This window comes from Xylocopa sonorina, chromosome 2, assembly GCF_050948175.1.
Source record: "Xylocopa sonorina isolate GNS202 chromosome 2, iyXylSono1_principal, whole genome shotgun sequence".
Lineage (NCBI taxonomy): Eukaryota > Metazoa > Arthropoda > Insecta > Hymenoptera > Apidae > Xylocopa > Xylocopa sonorina.
The window spans coordinates 11,865,703-11,879,660 of record NC_135194.1 but is presented as its reverse complement, the minus strand read 5'-3'; the positions used below and the strand labels follow the sequence as shown (position 1 = coordinate 11,879,660).

The 13,958-nt window shown below is 47.7% G+C and overlaps 1 protein-coding gene across 3 annotated transcripts in view; it reads right to left on the bottom strand.

The window, feature by feature from the left end:
• The window catches only part of Gdap2 (ganglioside induced differentiation associated protein 2), a 41,541-nt gene that overhangs the window by 1,885 nt on the left and 25,698 nt on the right, over positions 1–13,958 (bottom strand). For all 3 annotated transcript variants that reach the window (XM_076910479.1, XM_076910481.1, XM_076910480.1), the window contains exon 8: positions 6,664–6,817. In XM_076910479.1, the coding sequence (XP_076766594.1) occupies positions 6,664–6,817 (154 nt within the window). The remainder of the gene's footprint in view (positions 1–6,663; positions 6,818–13,958) is intronic.

Genomic DNA, 13,958 nt, shown 5'->3' with positions numbered 1-13,958 from the left:
TAGTTGCCACGAATTACTCTCTGAATGGAATCACCGGGCCACCCGCTGCAGGATTACCAGCCGCGATTTATGGCGCCACCGGAAGCTCGTACAAAGCGAACCGCGCAACTGGGACCAGGCGTAACCTTTTTGTTCGAGCGCAGTTAGGATAAAATATCGCTTTGGAATAAAAATTAGAAATTACCATGCGCTATTTTTATAACGTAACGTACAACTTGAGCGAGGACTTGACATTCACGACTATACTTGCGGAAAAAATTAGTCTGGTCGCAAAATATTTCCTTGAAACATCTCTCAGACAAGTTACTCGCATCGCAGAGTTCTTCGAATAGAATGCCACATAACGCCGTATCTCGTCTTCCATAAAAATATCTCTCTTCTAAAAAGAAATCGCTCGAATCGAAGCTGCCCTCGTATACCACCCTGTTCTCTCCCGAATCCCTCCTAAATCGAGACGCAACCGATCGCGATTAAAACGCATCTGGCGACGAAAAGTCTTTGATCCCATCGCGGCGCACTCGTCACCACGTTTTAATCGATCGCTGCGCTACGACTCGAATTAGTGCCCCGGTTCCTCGCCCTCGACGCGAGGATCGTGGGAACCAGGTCGTGGGTCCCGCGACCGAAAAGAGCAAAGGGGTTGCCCCGCGCGAAGCTCGTGGCGCGGCTGCGAAAGTTCGCGACTCAGAAGGGAAACGGGGATGGAAAGAGGGATGGGCTGAGAGGAGCGGCGGTTCCCTTCCGCCAGATATCGTCTCAGCTGCAGGGACGCTCGCCTCTGGTTTCGGAGATTTACAGCCACCCCCGCGGATGCTTCTTCCCTTTCGTTTCTCGACGCTCGCCCGTGACGTCAGAACGTCTGCGCGACGTGCCGTGTATTTTAATCGGATACCACGGACGCTGACGCACACATGTAGGTCGAACGGTATCGGGATATTAAATTCTGCGTTCTGGCGAAGTGGGGCGCGGCTCGAGGGTGGAAGATTTCGCCCCTCTTCTTGTTAAGCTGCGCGTGATTCTTCCTCGACGTTCTCGGACATGTACAGAAGGTTGATCGAGTCTGATTCGTGGAAGAAAAATTTGAAGGAGAGGTAAATATTTCAGATTGGTAGAGGAAAGGATAATTTTTGTTCTTTATTAGATACACAGGTTTTCTCTGTTGATTTATTCTAATGTATTCGAGCGGATGACAGAGAACCATTTACAATTCCTCGTTTCGCGTCTCCAATTCTTTCTGCAAAGCGCGGCGAATCGTTCTCAGTCGTGCGATGAATAAATGATCAGCAGCAGCGGGATTTAAATAATGGATATTACGTGGCGTCATTTGTCACGGAGACACAAAGGGTATCGCTGCTATCGAGATGTCGCGCGGTTTGAGAGAGTTTCGATTTGCGTCAAGTGGTGTGATCCCCGGCAAATTAAGTCGTCACGAGGTGTCGCAATCAGCTTCCGCGAACGAGAAAGTGAATCGCGTGCCGTTTCGCGTTCGTCGACGATGGAATTTTTTGCTGACTTTTAACCGGCGAACCGTCTCCACGTCCCGATTCTTGATCGTTGGTAAATAAGACCGCGGATACGAGCAAACCTCGCTACCGTTAACGTTGTTGCGTTTCACAATTTTTCGCCGACTTTTACCAGCAATATCGGTGTCGGTTTAGCAAACAGAATCGCGGGAACAAACAAACCTTCGAAACGGCGAGCGGAAGAAAACCACCGCAACTATTGCGCGGTCCGCGAGTCCCGAACGTTTGCCAGAATTAATCCAGCCAGCGTTTGGATCCGATCCCTCTGCGGCGTCGTTCCGCTCGCGAAATTACGAGCTTGCCAAGAGGAACGGAAACAAGACGGCGGCGGGTTCGAGCGAGCGCGTTAATCATCGTTTACCATCGACACCGGCTTTGTTAACCGGAAATCCGCGATTACTACGCTCTTTTTGCATTTACCTTTTCCACGCGTTACGATCTCGCACGAGCACCACACGTAACGCCATTCTGAAATGTGTGCAGACGTGGTAGCTCGACGTACGCGTTTGTCGAAACCGATGATTCGTTGTTTCACTTCGCTGGTCCAACGTGGAGATTTATAGCCGCGCAGAAAAAGGTGTAAACGAGTCCGTTTAATTTCTAACGGAGCTCGAGTTTACTCGAGATCGTAGCGAACGAGTGAAAAACGGGGTCTGCATCTTTCTGCTCGATGACTCACACCGTGATTTCATTAGCTCGCTTTGGACATGCTGCGATCGCGAGTACGGAGATCGAGAGTGAACGGGGGGTTGAAGAATTGAGGGATTAAGAAAGTTTGCATTTTAAATCGAGAAAGATATTAATTTCTAGAATTCTGAAAGCTTGCATATCTAAGAATTCATAAATTCATAAAGATCCGTATAAATTTAAGAACTCAGCACTCTAGACTTTCGAGAGCTTTTAATGAAAATTCCCCAAACTGTTTCGTAGGAATTCGCATAGGAGGGTGGAAGAAAGGGAAAACACCTGTATCGAGCACTTGTTCTCTCGAGAGTCGAAAGCTCCGCGTCAAAGGCGTAATATTAATAAACAAAGGCAACAACTTTCTATCTTATCGGCGAGGGAGAGCCTTAAATATCGATGATTCAACGATGCCACAAAGCGAAGCTGGCTGACAAGCTTCGAAACGCTCGCTATCTCTATCGCGACCCTGAAGTCTCATTATCTCGTCAGTCCATTTAATTAGCGTTTGTTAGTCGAACGTTCTACTTGTCTCTCTCGCTCTCCCTTTCTCTCTCATCGAGTATCACGAGATGAAAAGATTTAGACCGCGCCTTCTTCGACTTCACACGGTGAGAGTAATATGCGCGTACGTGCATGCGAGTGACCACGTCCTACGTACCGGGTGTATTTTTGGCGACAGCCTTCTACGACGCCGTTGTAATTTTTATCTCGTTTCGTTTCAAGGCGGCTGAAAGTAAAATTAGTCGTGCGTCGAGGAAATAAATAACAGGTATAGATTCTGTTTGGAATTCCTTGCGCGTTCATGTTCGCGAGGTGTACCGCCGCCCTCGCAAAAACAGCAAACCTTTCGAAACCATTCCACCCGCATCTCCTCTACGTTTGAAGATTTATCTTGAACGAGCGATATCGTTACGTACAGCTACGCGCAGATTATGCGCGCGAGATGAAACTTGGTCTGAATCAGACGGAGCATTTAAGAGAGCATATTCACTCAAGTGACTAATAATGTTCGATCATGCTATGAATAGTAGTTATCGTCACGGTGTATTTAATTTCGACGCACCAATAGTACATTTACCAATAAGGCTGCTATAAAGCTGATATTTTAATCTACGAAGCTAACATAAAATTAATCAAAATCTTCAATTAAATACCAAGGAGGATTTACCAAAAATTCAACTACCCTCGTGACCCTACCTTTGGAATTACCGGATCGAGCCACGTCCAGAAGGGAGGATGGAAAAGTGGAGCAAAAAGACGAGCGCAAACGAGACTGGCTGGAAAATGAACTCTTTTGCGGAACGGTATGGAAGGGTTGTCGATACCTTAAACGTCAAGACCGGTGGATACGGAATAGAGCGGGTGATCGAAGGGGGTTGGAGGGTTTCCATCGTGCAGCGGCCGATAAACGTGTGACCTGAAATTTCTATCGCGAGGTCACGGGGAGAATGATCGAGTGCGTCCTTGAATCTCGGACAGCGACCTACATTCGGCCACCAGGAATCGTCGTTCACGGCTTCTTTCGCCTCGCCCTCTCTCGATGGTATCCTATATTCTCCTGATTGCCTCATGTGTCGCCACAGGAACGCGGCGGAGCGACGACGACGCGAGGCCTCCTCGAATCGGATTCGAATCGGTTCGAAAGTTACTACGTAGATGTAAATTAGAAGGAATAAACAAGACATTCGCGTGCCAACCATTGCTATTGACAGACAAACATAACAGTCGCTATTCCATCTAAACAACGTCACATGCCTTTGTTGATTCGTTTCGAGCTTAACTTCAATGCCAGCTACCCTCCAGAGGGGAAGACAGAAATGTAGAGAGGAATAAGAAAAAAACAGACGCAGGATGATCGTCGACAGAAAGAAGATGTAGGAACACGCGTTGGAAACGGGAATTCGCTCGAGTCCATCGATCACGATCAACGTCGAGGCGCATAGAAAGGGTTGATCGGCGCGAGGGGCGATAGGTGCGAGGTCGTGCAAGCGTTTCCGTTTCGATCCCACCGCGGCTATTTCCGGCTGCGACACTCGGCTCGCCTCGATGCTAAATAAAACGAGAAGGGCCAGCGTGCGCGTTAAGGGATGAAAACAATACTTGGCCAGGGGTGGTTCCGGCTGTGGCGACGTCGCATGCTACGCGCGCCCTCCGCTTGGGAGCTGTTCCGTGATCGGTCTATTTCTGGACGTGTAAATATCGATTCGAGCCGACGGTGCTACGCTCGTCGCCAACGGGAGGGTAGGAGACGGGCGACGAGGCGGGCGAGAGTGGTACGAGCATAGATGATATCGATACACGCAGGAGTAATGAGGAGGCTGGGAGGGGCATGCATCGCGAATCGAACTCGTTCGCTTGGTCGAGATGGGTGCAGTTCGTGGGTTGTTGGGAGGCGTCGATAGGAAACGAAGAGGAGAGTAACAAGTTGCCCTCCTAAGTTACTCTCGAAGGGTAGAGTAAAAAATGTGAGGGATGGAAGTTGGTTTCCTTCGAATTTTTGCTACCTCGGGTAATTTCAGTCTTTCTTTGAACTCGGGGTAATAATAGTTTAGACGTGTGGGTGGGAGATCGTGTAGGATCGTGTACAGAGAGCGAAGTGCGAAGAATGGGCTTTTGACGAGCTTTTACGAGTAGGGCTACTTTCGAGCTGAAGGATGCGAGAAGAATGGACACTTGACCGATCCTATTCACGTAGTCTTCTTCGTAGAACTCGACCAGACTTCTGAATAGTTCTTACCGTATAACTCGCAGCTACCTTCGAAGATAGTTCGTGGAATAGGGGCGACAGTCGTGTCGCAAAAGTATCCCCAGACGCGCAGTCTTTAACAAGCCTGATAATCAATAACTTCGAATGGAATGAACAATCGCGTGGGACTCGACGCGTAGTCCCTCGAATGCACTCCAACGCGATGACATTGGGATTCGGAGATAATGTCTGCATTCACGAGGATAACCACCACCGCGTAACGCATCGCGATCAGCAACACGAATGAACGATCGAACGACAGAAATGTCAACGATTAAAAGAATTCCATTAACGAGGAAACCCGAGGCGCGAGCGAAATCTGAACTTTCCCGGATCACGTTCAACTTTGGATCTTGGCTGGCGCGGTATCGAGGGCTCCAGTGATGCGAGATGATCCATTTAGAGGGATGTCCGTTGAACGTAGCAGGCGTACGGTCAAAGCGATTAAACGCTCGTTTCGCAGCCACGTCGCGGAGGATTTAGTGGAACCATCGAACGGGCGACGTTCTGAATAAACATTCGATCGATGAATAATTCTAAACCGTATCCGGTGTCGGCCATTGCTTCGTCGCTCCGTCTCGACGAACAGCGCGAACTAAATTCTTGTCATCCATGACTTTCGTCGAACATTTCCAATGTCAATTATGCAAATCCTTACGTCCGGTTAATCAAGTGCGATTTAACAAAGCACCTTCACCTCTCGCGCAACGACATTTTTCTCTGGCTGCAGAGGGGGAGGATTGTCGCGACAAATCGATCGATGAATTCGTTTTAGATTTACGGACGCTCGATTTCGCCACGGAAAACCGTCCGGGCAATTTCCTCGCGGCGCGGAGGTATGCTAAACGGATCGATCGGCTTGTAAAGAACTGCTAAACACGCTAGCCCATAATAAAAGAGGCGAGGCTAACCCCGCGGGGCGCGTATTGATTTTCCGCTCTCACGCTATACGCTTTCCTCTCGCAACTATGTTCCATTACGCGATTCGTTGTACGTTTTCGAGTCACGAGGCGAGCCCAGGCTGTTCACGTGTCCACCACGGTGTCGGCCGAGGACAGGGACCAGACAGCGGGCGTCGAATCTCGAGCGACGCGTTCCGCAAGGGGTTGCGAAAGGGACGCGCGCGGGAACGAGGGTTGATTGATCCCGTGGATACCTGTCTGACTTATTTAACGGTGTTTACGGTTGGTTGTGATTATAAGTAGCGCGTAGAACGGTTGCAACTCCGTTAGCGATTCTTTGAACGACTCTGTCGGTCGGAAAATGACTGGGTTGCGTTCTCGCGGAACGCTTCAGGTGTGTTATCGTTAAATTGCGAAGGAATTTTCGCTTCCCAGCGGACTCTTTTCCCGTTTATTTCTTTAAAATACTCCGAATATTTTTTTTTTCGTGGAACAACTGAATTGCACGATAACAGCCGCGTGAATTAGTTACAGGCTGCCTGTGACTCGACGAGGTTGCAACTTTAATCAGCTAAAACGAGCGTGCATGTTTCGCGCGTAACACCAAGCCGGTGCGAAATAAACGTCGAAAATGTCGCACGTGCCGATCGAGATAACGCGACGAATGCAACGGTATTACTGGTGGGAAAGAGAAAGACGAATCGAAGTGCGAGGAGTAATTGCCATAGAAAATGAGAGGATCGAGGGAAAATGAAGGAAGTGGCATTGTTCGAACTGGTTTTCAAGGTTCGATAAATTTGAAACTCACCTTGTCCAGGTTGATTTTAGTGGCCGGGAACCATTTGCCGACGAACACGACGACTGGTCGACCCTGACGGTCGACTCCGCTTTGGTAGAGGCAGCCAATGCCTGAAACCTCCGACAAATCTTCTGTCTTCGCTCTTCTGAGGAGCCTCTCGTACCTGAAACCCACGTACAAGGTATTTCTGTGGTTATTTCGACAGCATTTGATCGCCCTACTCGGTCTGAGCAGCTATAGACGATAGATGGTCGAGTGTTTCTTGGGGAAACTAACGACAATACCGGTTGCGGTGTTCTAGGTCGTTCAGTTTCTTCGTAATGTGAATTTTCATCGATCGAAACAGTTCGCGAGCAATTTTTTTTTTATCCAGAAACTATAGTCGGGTGTCTGGAACACTGACACACATTTTAACACCTAGCGGTTGTTTGAAGTATTCGTCAGAGTTTGCAGGTTTTTAGATTCCTTTTTTTGGCTCTGTTTACCGAAAAGGTTTTGGCGTATATCGAGGAAAACAGAGATGCGTTGCATTGGTTTCCGTTCAGAAAGGGAGCGTCGGCAGAATTGACATTTGTGTAAAGAACTTCTATTTACAAATCTTGCTGGACGACTATTTGGCATACGTCGCTCTCCCGACCGAGCGAATCAATAAATTGCTTCACGTTTTTTAAACACGTTCGATGCGCGATGTTTATTCGATGCGTTAGACGCAGTCATTTGATTGCACTGGTTATTTGCATGCACCAAAATAAAGGAAAAAGTATGCAACGTCTGCGTTGCGAGCAGCTGTCAAATACACGCGATATTTGCCGACGCTCGATTTAGAACCATTCAAGTGATCGTTATCTTCGCGTCCAAGTGCGATTCAGAAGTGGTAATCGTAGCAGAGTAACTCCATTGTTGCTTTCCACGATTACGAATCGTTGGCGGAAAAGAGGAAAAACGGTGAAGTTGGTCGACTCGCGTCTGGAATATCGATGCCATCACGTAGCGTTAATCGCGGCGACGAGGGGAGCGTGCGGTTTGCGCAAACACGCGATCCTCGGGATACCCAACCTTACGAAATAAATATCGCGATACGTATCTCACGATAAGGCTCTATTAGTACGAATTTCGAGAAAAAGTTTCCCAGAAATTCGACGATAAACGCTGCTATTCAAGCATTAATCGGTGACGCGAAGGTCGAGTCGCGAAGCTGTCGATACAACTCCACGAACATACAAAATTCGTGTTATGACCGCTTCAACTACGTAAATTCCTTGACACGAGATGTCGTACGAACCAGCCATGTATATTTAGCAACCTCGCGGTCCTCATCTTAAGACGTCCACCCCCATCGCGTCCACCGCGCGCGCCACGAAATCCACCCCTCTGATCGACCGTTCGCCAGCACCATTTCGCGAGCTCGCGACAGTGTCGTACGGTCGCGCGTGGACGCGTCCATGAATATTCCATTCCAGCTAAAATCAATGAACACGCCTCACGTGCGCACCGCGAAACGTTTCGTCCTAACGTCGTTAATCGAGTCAAGCCGCGATTGAACGCGGTTAATCCAAACAAGCCGACATTCCGCCTTCAGCGAACTTCCAGCGCGCAACTATCGACTTTTCGCCAGGTTTTCCGCTTTTCTGCCCGCGACGAGGTGTGTTCAAGGCCGCGAGGTGCGGATCACGCACCACTAACAAGGCGTTTGGCTAAGCAGCACGCGATCGGTGGAATGAAAGAAAAATTCAGGACCACGACTTAGTGACACGAGCGTCTTAATTCATCATACATTTAATTACGATTGATCCCGTTGCAAACCTGTTTCCTCGCGTTTCATTTGGTATTCCATTGCTTCTGACACGTTCACGGCCGCCTCACTGTTGATACGCGTGAAATCTAATCGCTCGAAGCAGGATGAACGCACGAGAGCCGACAGCGAACAGGTTAAAACAATCCGTGCGTAGAGCTCTCGAGTGATGCGAAATCCTGCTCTACCCTCCAGTCATGTTTCTCTCTTTTCCTTTTTTCGATGCACAGCACGACTCAATTAAACACCAATTGTTCGCGTGAGCTCGTTTCTACGGTGACGGCTCGTGTCTGTCTGACGATGAACAGTCACAAACTACTGACAACGCGCGCAGCTGTTTCCTTTAATTGCTGCTCGAGCTACCATTGTCTTTTCAGCGACATCTTCTCATAGAGAGTTATAAATTATTGTCTACTCTACCAAAAAGGAGAGACAGAGAGAAAGAGAGAATGACGCGAGCATTTTGCAGTACTTCCTTTTTTAACGTTCATGGACTCTGATTCTTCACGAGGAGGACACGTTATTTCGACTAAAATAAGCTCGACCGTGAAAAACTGCCACGTAAGAATGAACTCGTGATACGATAAATATTCTCAATGATGCGAAATGAATTACAAAGTTGTTCATGCTTCCGACCTTTTTGCGATTATCGTTAAACTGCAGCTATTTGCATAAATACGAGTATGCATAATGATTCGGGGGTCTAAAGTCGCGGGACTCGAAAGAAGCACGTCGTCGAGCAGCTTACGTCCCGAATATCTTGTTTGCATCGTTCGTACATGTATTACGCGTATCCCATGCGTAACCGCGCGTATAAATTTTCTGAAACGAACGCGTAAACATCCGCGATTCTGTTATCACCGTCCACGCCGCCAGTCGAAGCTTCCTACGCGCTCCTCCGTTCCCATTCCACGAACGGTCGATACGATTTTCCTCCCACGATCGTAGATTACGAGCGTGGAAAACCGAAGGCAAGCAAAACCAACGGGGAGGGGGGACTCCGCGTTTTTTCGCGATGAATCGAGAGCGCCACGAGGAAATCCGTGCGCGTACGTCGAGCAGGAAGAAACGGAGATCTCCTCTGGGTGGACGACGAAATCGTGGACCTCGGTGGATAGGGAGAAATCAACGCGTTTTGGAGCGCTACCAAAAGTTAGCGGGACACGCGAAACAAAACTGGGCGTTGGACCAAAAATAATGCTACCTCTTATCGGAAAACGATTAAAGCTTCGCTCCAGAATCCTCGTGCATCGAGGGTCCAGCTTTTACTCCGCGTTGCACCCAGTCGCAATGTTACCGCAACATTTAACCGGTGATATCTTTCTGTATCAAACGATTCCAATATCGTTTCCGCTAGCGACCTAACCGTGAAGATAAAAACGATTATTAATCGAGCACCGAGCGACGCGTAACTGCAACGCAACGGTACACGAAATTGCATATACGAGACGCTATAAGAAATTACACGCTTCGATCGGAGAGGTAAGCAAAATAACGCTGACTGAGCTCGTTGTGAATTCATGAACGTTACAATGGGTTTAAAAATAGAGGCTGGAAGAAAAATGATCGAGGAATGCAGGTGGCCACCATAGCCATCGTCGAATTAAATTCTAGCTGCACATGACCGTCTCGAATCAACGGAATCAAACGAGAACGAACGCGGCAGACGGCGAACATTTACGTAACGCGGAAGCACTCGACGCCGCGGTGACAGACGAAATGAAAATTGAATTGGCAACGAAACCGAGGATAGCAAACGCGGTGACAATATTCCATACGCACCGGTCCTCGTCCTCGATCACATCCACCATGTCAATCATGACCATTCTGAACGTGTCCGCACGCTTTAGTCGAACAACTGTCTGGCGTCGCCGGCGATCTCGAACAACTGGAGAACAGTGGCCTCGGACAGCCTCGAATCGCCTTTAAAAAAATTCTCTTCGGCACTCTGACTCCCTTTGCTATTGCTCGTCTCTCAGCTGAATCGACGCGCGAGTCGTCTCCACTGCTGTCATCGGTCCAGACGCACTGACTCTAGTCCATTTTACGATGGCAACCAGCCTGTCATCCGACGGAACGTACCGATCGTGCTCGTGCGTCGATTAATCGGACGATCGCGATGAAAGTTTCGAGGGAAAGCGAGCACCGTCGCGATTCGACGGGATGGTCGGCGATAACGCGGTTGGAGAATCGCGATGGAAGAGCGAACGAGTATGGACGCGACGAGCCTTCGCGACGTACCGCAACGTACTGAGCCGGCCGAGCGAGGAAGACGGGGGACTACGAGGCGAGGAACGACGTCTTCGTCGGCTTCGTGGGTGCTCGCGCCTCCACCGGCTGCGTCACGGCGCCTGCTCGTAGCTTAGGCTAGTACGTGTTCGATGAGTAAAAAGCCGGCTCGTGGGGGTAGGGGCGCGATCCGCGGGATGGTTATTACGTTCGATTCGCGAGGCGTCGACTAATTGCCGGAATATCGCATCGGTTGCCCATAAAAGGGGCGCCGGTTTCCATCGTCGCGTCTCTGATCGGGTCTAATATCAACTCTCGAGGTTTTTCTTCCTATTCAGGGATGTTTGATACGTTTTCTTCTTTTTTTTTTTTTTTGTTTCGATGCAACTTATTGTAAGCTGTTACATTTTGTGCGATAAACTTTCGCGAGGTTACTCGATATGTATTTACACACGTGGCGCGCGAATTATCTAACGTTGTCTAATGAATCACTTAGGCGCAATTTTCTGATAGCTGGTCGATAATCGATCTTAACTTTCTTAAGTCTAATCGTGTGTGCGTTGAGAGCAGTTAAAAAAATGCATTATCGAAATCGATGATATACGAGACACGGTGATGATAAAAGTTCTTGAATATCATCGTGAAATATTGAATTTCTTGGAAGGAACCATTATCTGCTGCGAATCACGTGTTGGTAAGGTGTGGACGAAGAGGTTTCCAAGTCGTCGATGTTTTAAGGCGCAAATTTGAATAGCGCTTGATAAAACTGAAAGGCCAACTCTCGATTGCCACAAATTAGCGACGAAAAACGCGCGTCTGTTGTCAGGACAGTTATTAATTGCACCCAGCAGTGTATCAGCTAATTCTAAGCAGAGAATTCCACGAATCAGCGACACGGTTGATGCATGACACGCACGTGCCGCTGGAATATGCGAAATTGGGAGCGATTCGCGAGCCGGGAAGCTGCCGCGTTTCATTTTGCCGACGTTGACTGAGTTACGCGATTAATATTTGGCCAGCAGGCATAATCCAACGTATTTTCGACCAGCTATTAAATAAATGCCGGTTTTCAGCTAAAAATTCCGTGGGTTTACGCCGGGAATGCGTGATACACGGGTTTCGTGTACGCGCATTTATAGCCACGGCTATTTTCGAGCTGACAACCAACGCGTTGACTAATTTTGGGGTTGCGGACCGATCGCCATAAAAGGATATGCCCGTTGCGTTTTTTAATCCCAATTAGCGCGGAAATTTCAGTTTTCATCAATCAAACCAGGACGCACGGCGTTCCAAATGGATCCGAGCAATCTCTAAAAGCTTTGGAACTCGCGCTGGTTACTCTGCTACGCAGTTGGTTATTTCTACAATATGGTGGGCATCGTTTCGTTCGAATCGCGTTCCACGATGTTCGAGAATTCTGTATTTTCGAATTGTATTGAATGGCAGGGCTTTGATTTCCAATTTGACGTAACTCCTCGGCAAATTTAAAAAGAGCTTTTAAAAGAACTGATAAAACAACCCCTAACAATCGACATCGCGGGCGGTTTTCGTTCGCAAGAGACGTTCGATTCTTCGAATCACTCTCCATCGAGTCCCGATTGCAATTACTTCGACCCGGTGCTTCCGGCGAAATGAAAATAGGACTCTGTTCGATTTCTCGGAACGTGTTGTTGAAAAGCTCCAACGGGAGATTAATCATCGGGGCGCACGCTACACGTTCGAGCCTAGCCTTCTTGGGATCCATAAACAGGGAAAACGTACGTTTTTAGAGCTTCCACCGGATGTCGGAAGTATAATTCCGCCGCTTTCTCGAGGGCCACTCGGCTTGTAATAAACATTGTTGGCGTGCCAGGAACGCTTTACGGATGCACGCACCTGCTATTATTACATTCGTTTTCGAAGTTTGCAACGACATTCATGGTTAACAACGTAAATATTATGCGCCCACTTTTAGCGGCTACGAGAAATACGGGATTTATAACTTTGCACTCGAAGCGTCAGTTGTGCTGCCGTGAAACATTCGTTTCGACGATTTCGAACGCCGCTTGCGTGCTTCTATAAACATTCGTAAATTTGATAAATGAATAAATTCACGCGTACAACGAGGATCCTTTACGTAACGAAGAGCTATTTTAGAGATACGCGAATTCAAAAGAATATTAGCAGGAGAACTTTTGCTGATATCGATAGATTCCTCGTTCTGATCGAAATCGAACGCGATTGATCTGTGGTGATCGCGGTTCCATAAAAAGAGATAATCCTCGCGATGGCTTCGGCTGATTTTCTATTCGCAAAATGTCAAGCCCTGATTGTGTTCACGATTTCACGACCGTGGCCTCGATTAAAATTGATTCCAGCCGTTCCTTCCACGAAACGACCATGTCGAGACACTCCTTCTTGTCGAGTACAGAGGCGTTTATTCCGCGACACGCATCAATTGCGATAACACTCCAAAACCTAAGCATCGTGAAGGGAATATTATTCGAAAAACCGAATCTGACCATGTAGAAGCAATAAACTCGTAAAGCCTTCAACTGAAACTCTAGTTAAATCGAATTTATGATCCAGAGATAGTTTCTAAAAGTTTTCGTATTTGAATTGCACGCAAGTATAGTATTCCAAGCTTAACAGTCCATTAAACTCGCCGTAAGCGTGGCAATTCTCACTCGTGGAACACACGGAAGAATGATGTCAGACGTATTAACGTTAACTAATGTCTACGCTAATGTTTACCGTCACTGATAGACTGGCGTAAAACAAACTACATAAGTACTTTGTATCCACCGTGAATGACGCACCAGGATTTCGTAAAATGTAGAATTAATAGTGGAAGTAGAAGGTTTCGAACGACCAAGCCTACGAGGATACTATTCGTGTACGATCTAACGAACGTCCTTATACGCACTGAAACAGATTGCACAACAAATTAAACATCACTAAAAGATCCAACTTATATTTAACTTCCGCATTCGTTATCTTCTCGTTTTGTCTTAAAAGTCTAAGGAACTGCGAGTAAAAGTAAAAATACAACGCCAACGTAAGAAAACTGGAATAAAAAAAGTGTTACAGATCTGAAATTAAACTGTGTGATACACCAATCTAGGCCATCGGAGTATTTTCTACTCTTAAAAGAAATTGCGGCAAATTGCTGTTGAATTACGAGACCTCGTTTCTGTCGAGCATCGAAACTTCAGGTTCTCGACTTGACTTCTTCGCCACCTCGGATGATTTCACTGCGAGATAAAGCAAACTACGAGATTCGTCAGAGCACTTCCAACTTATC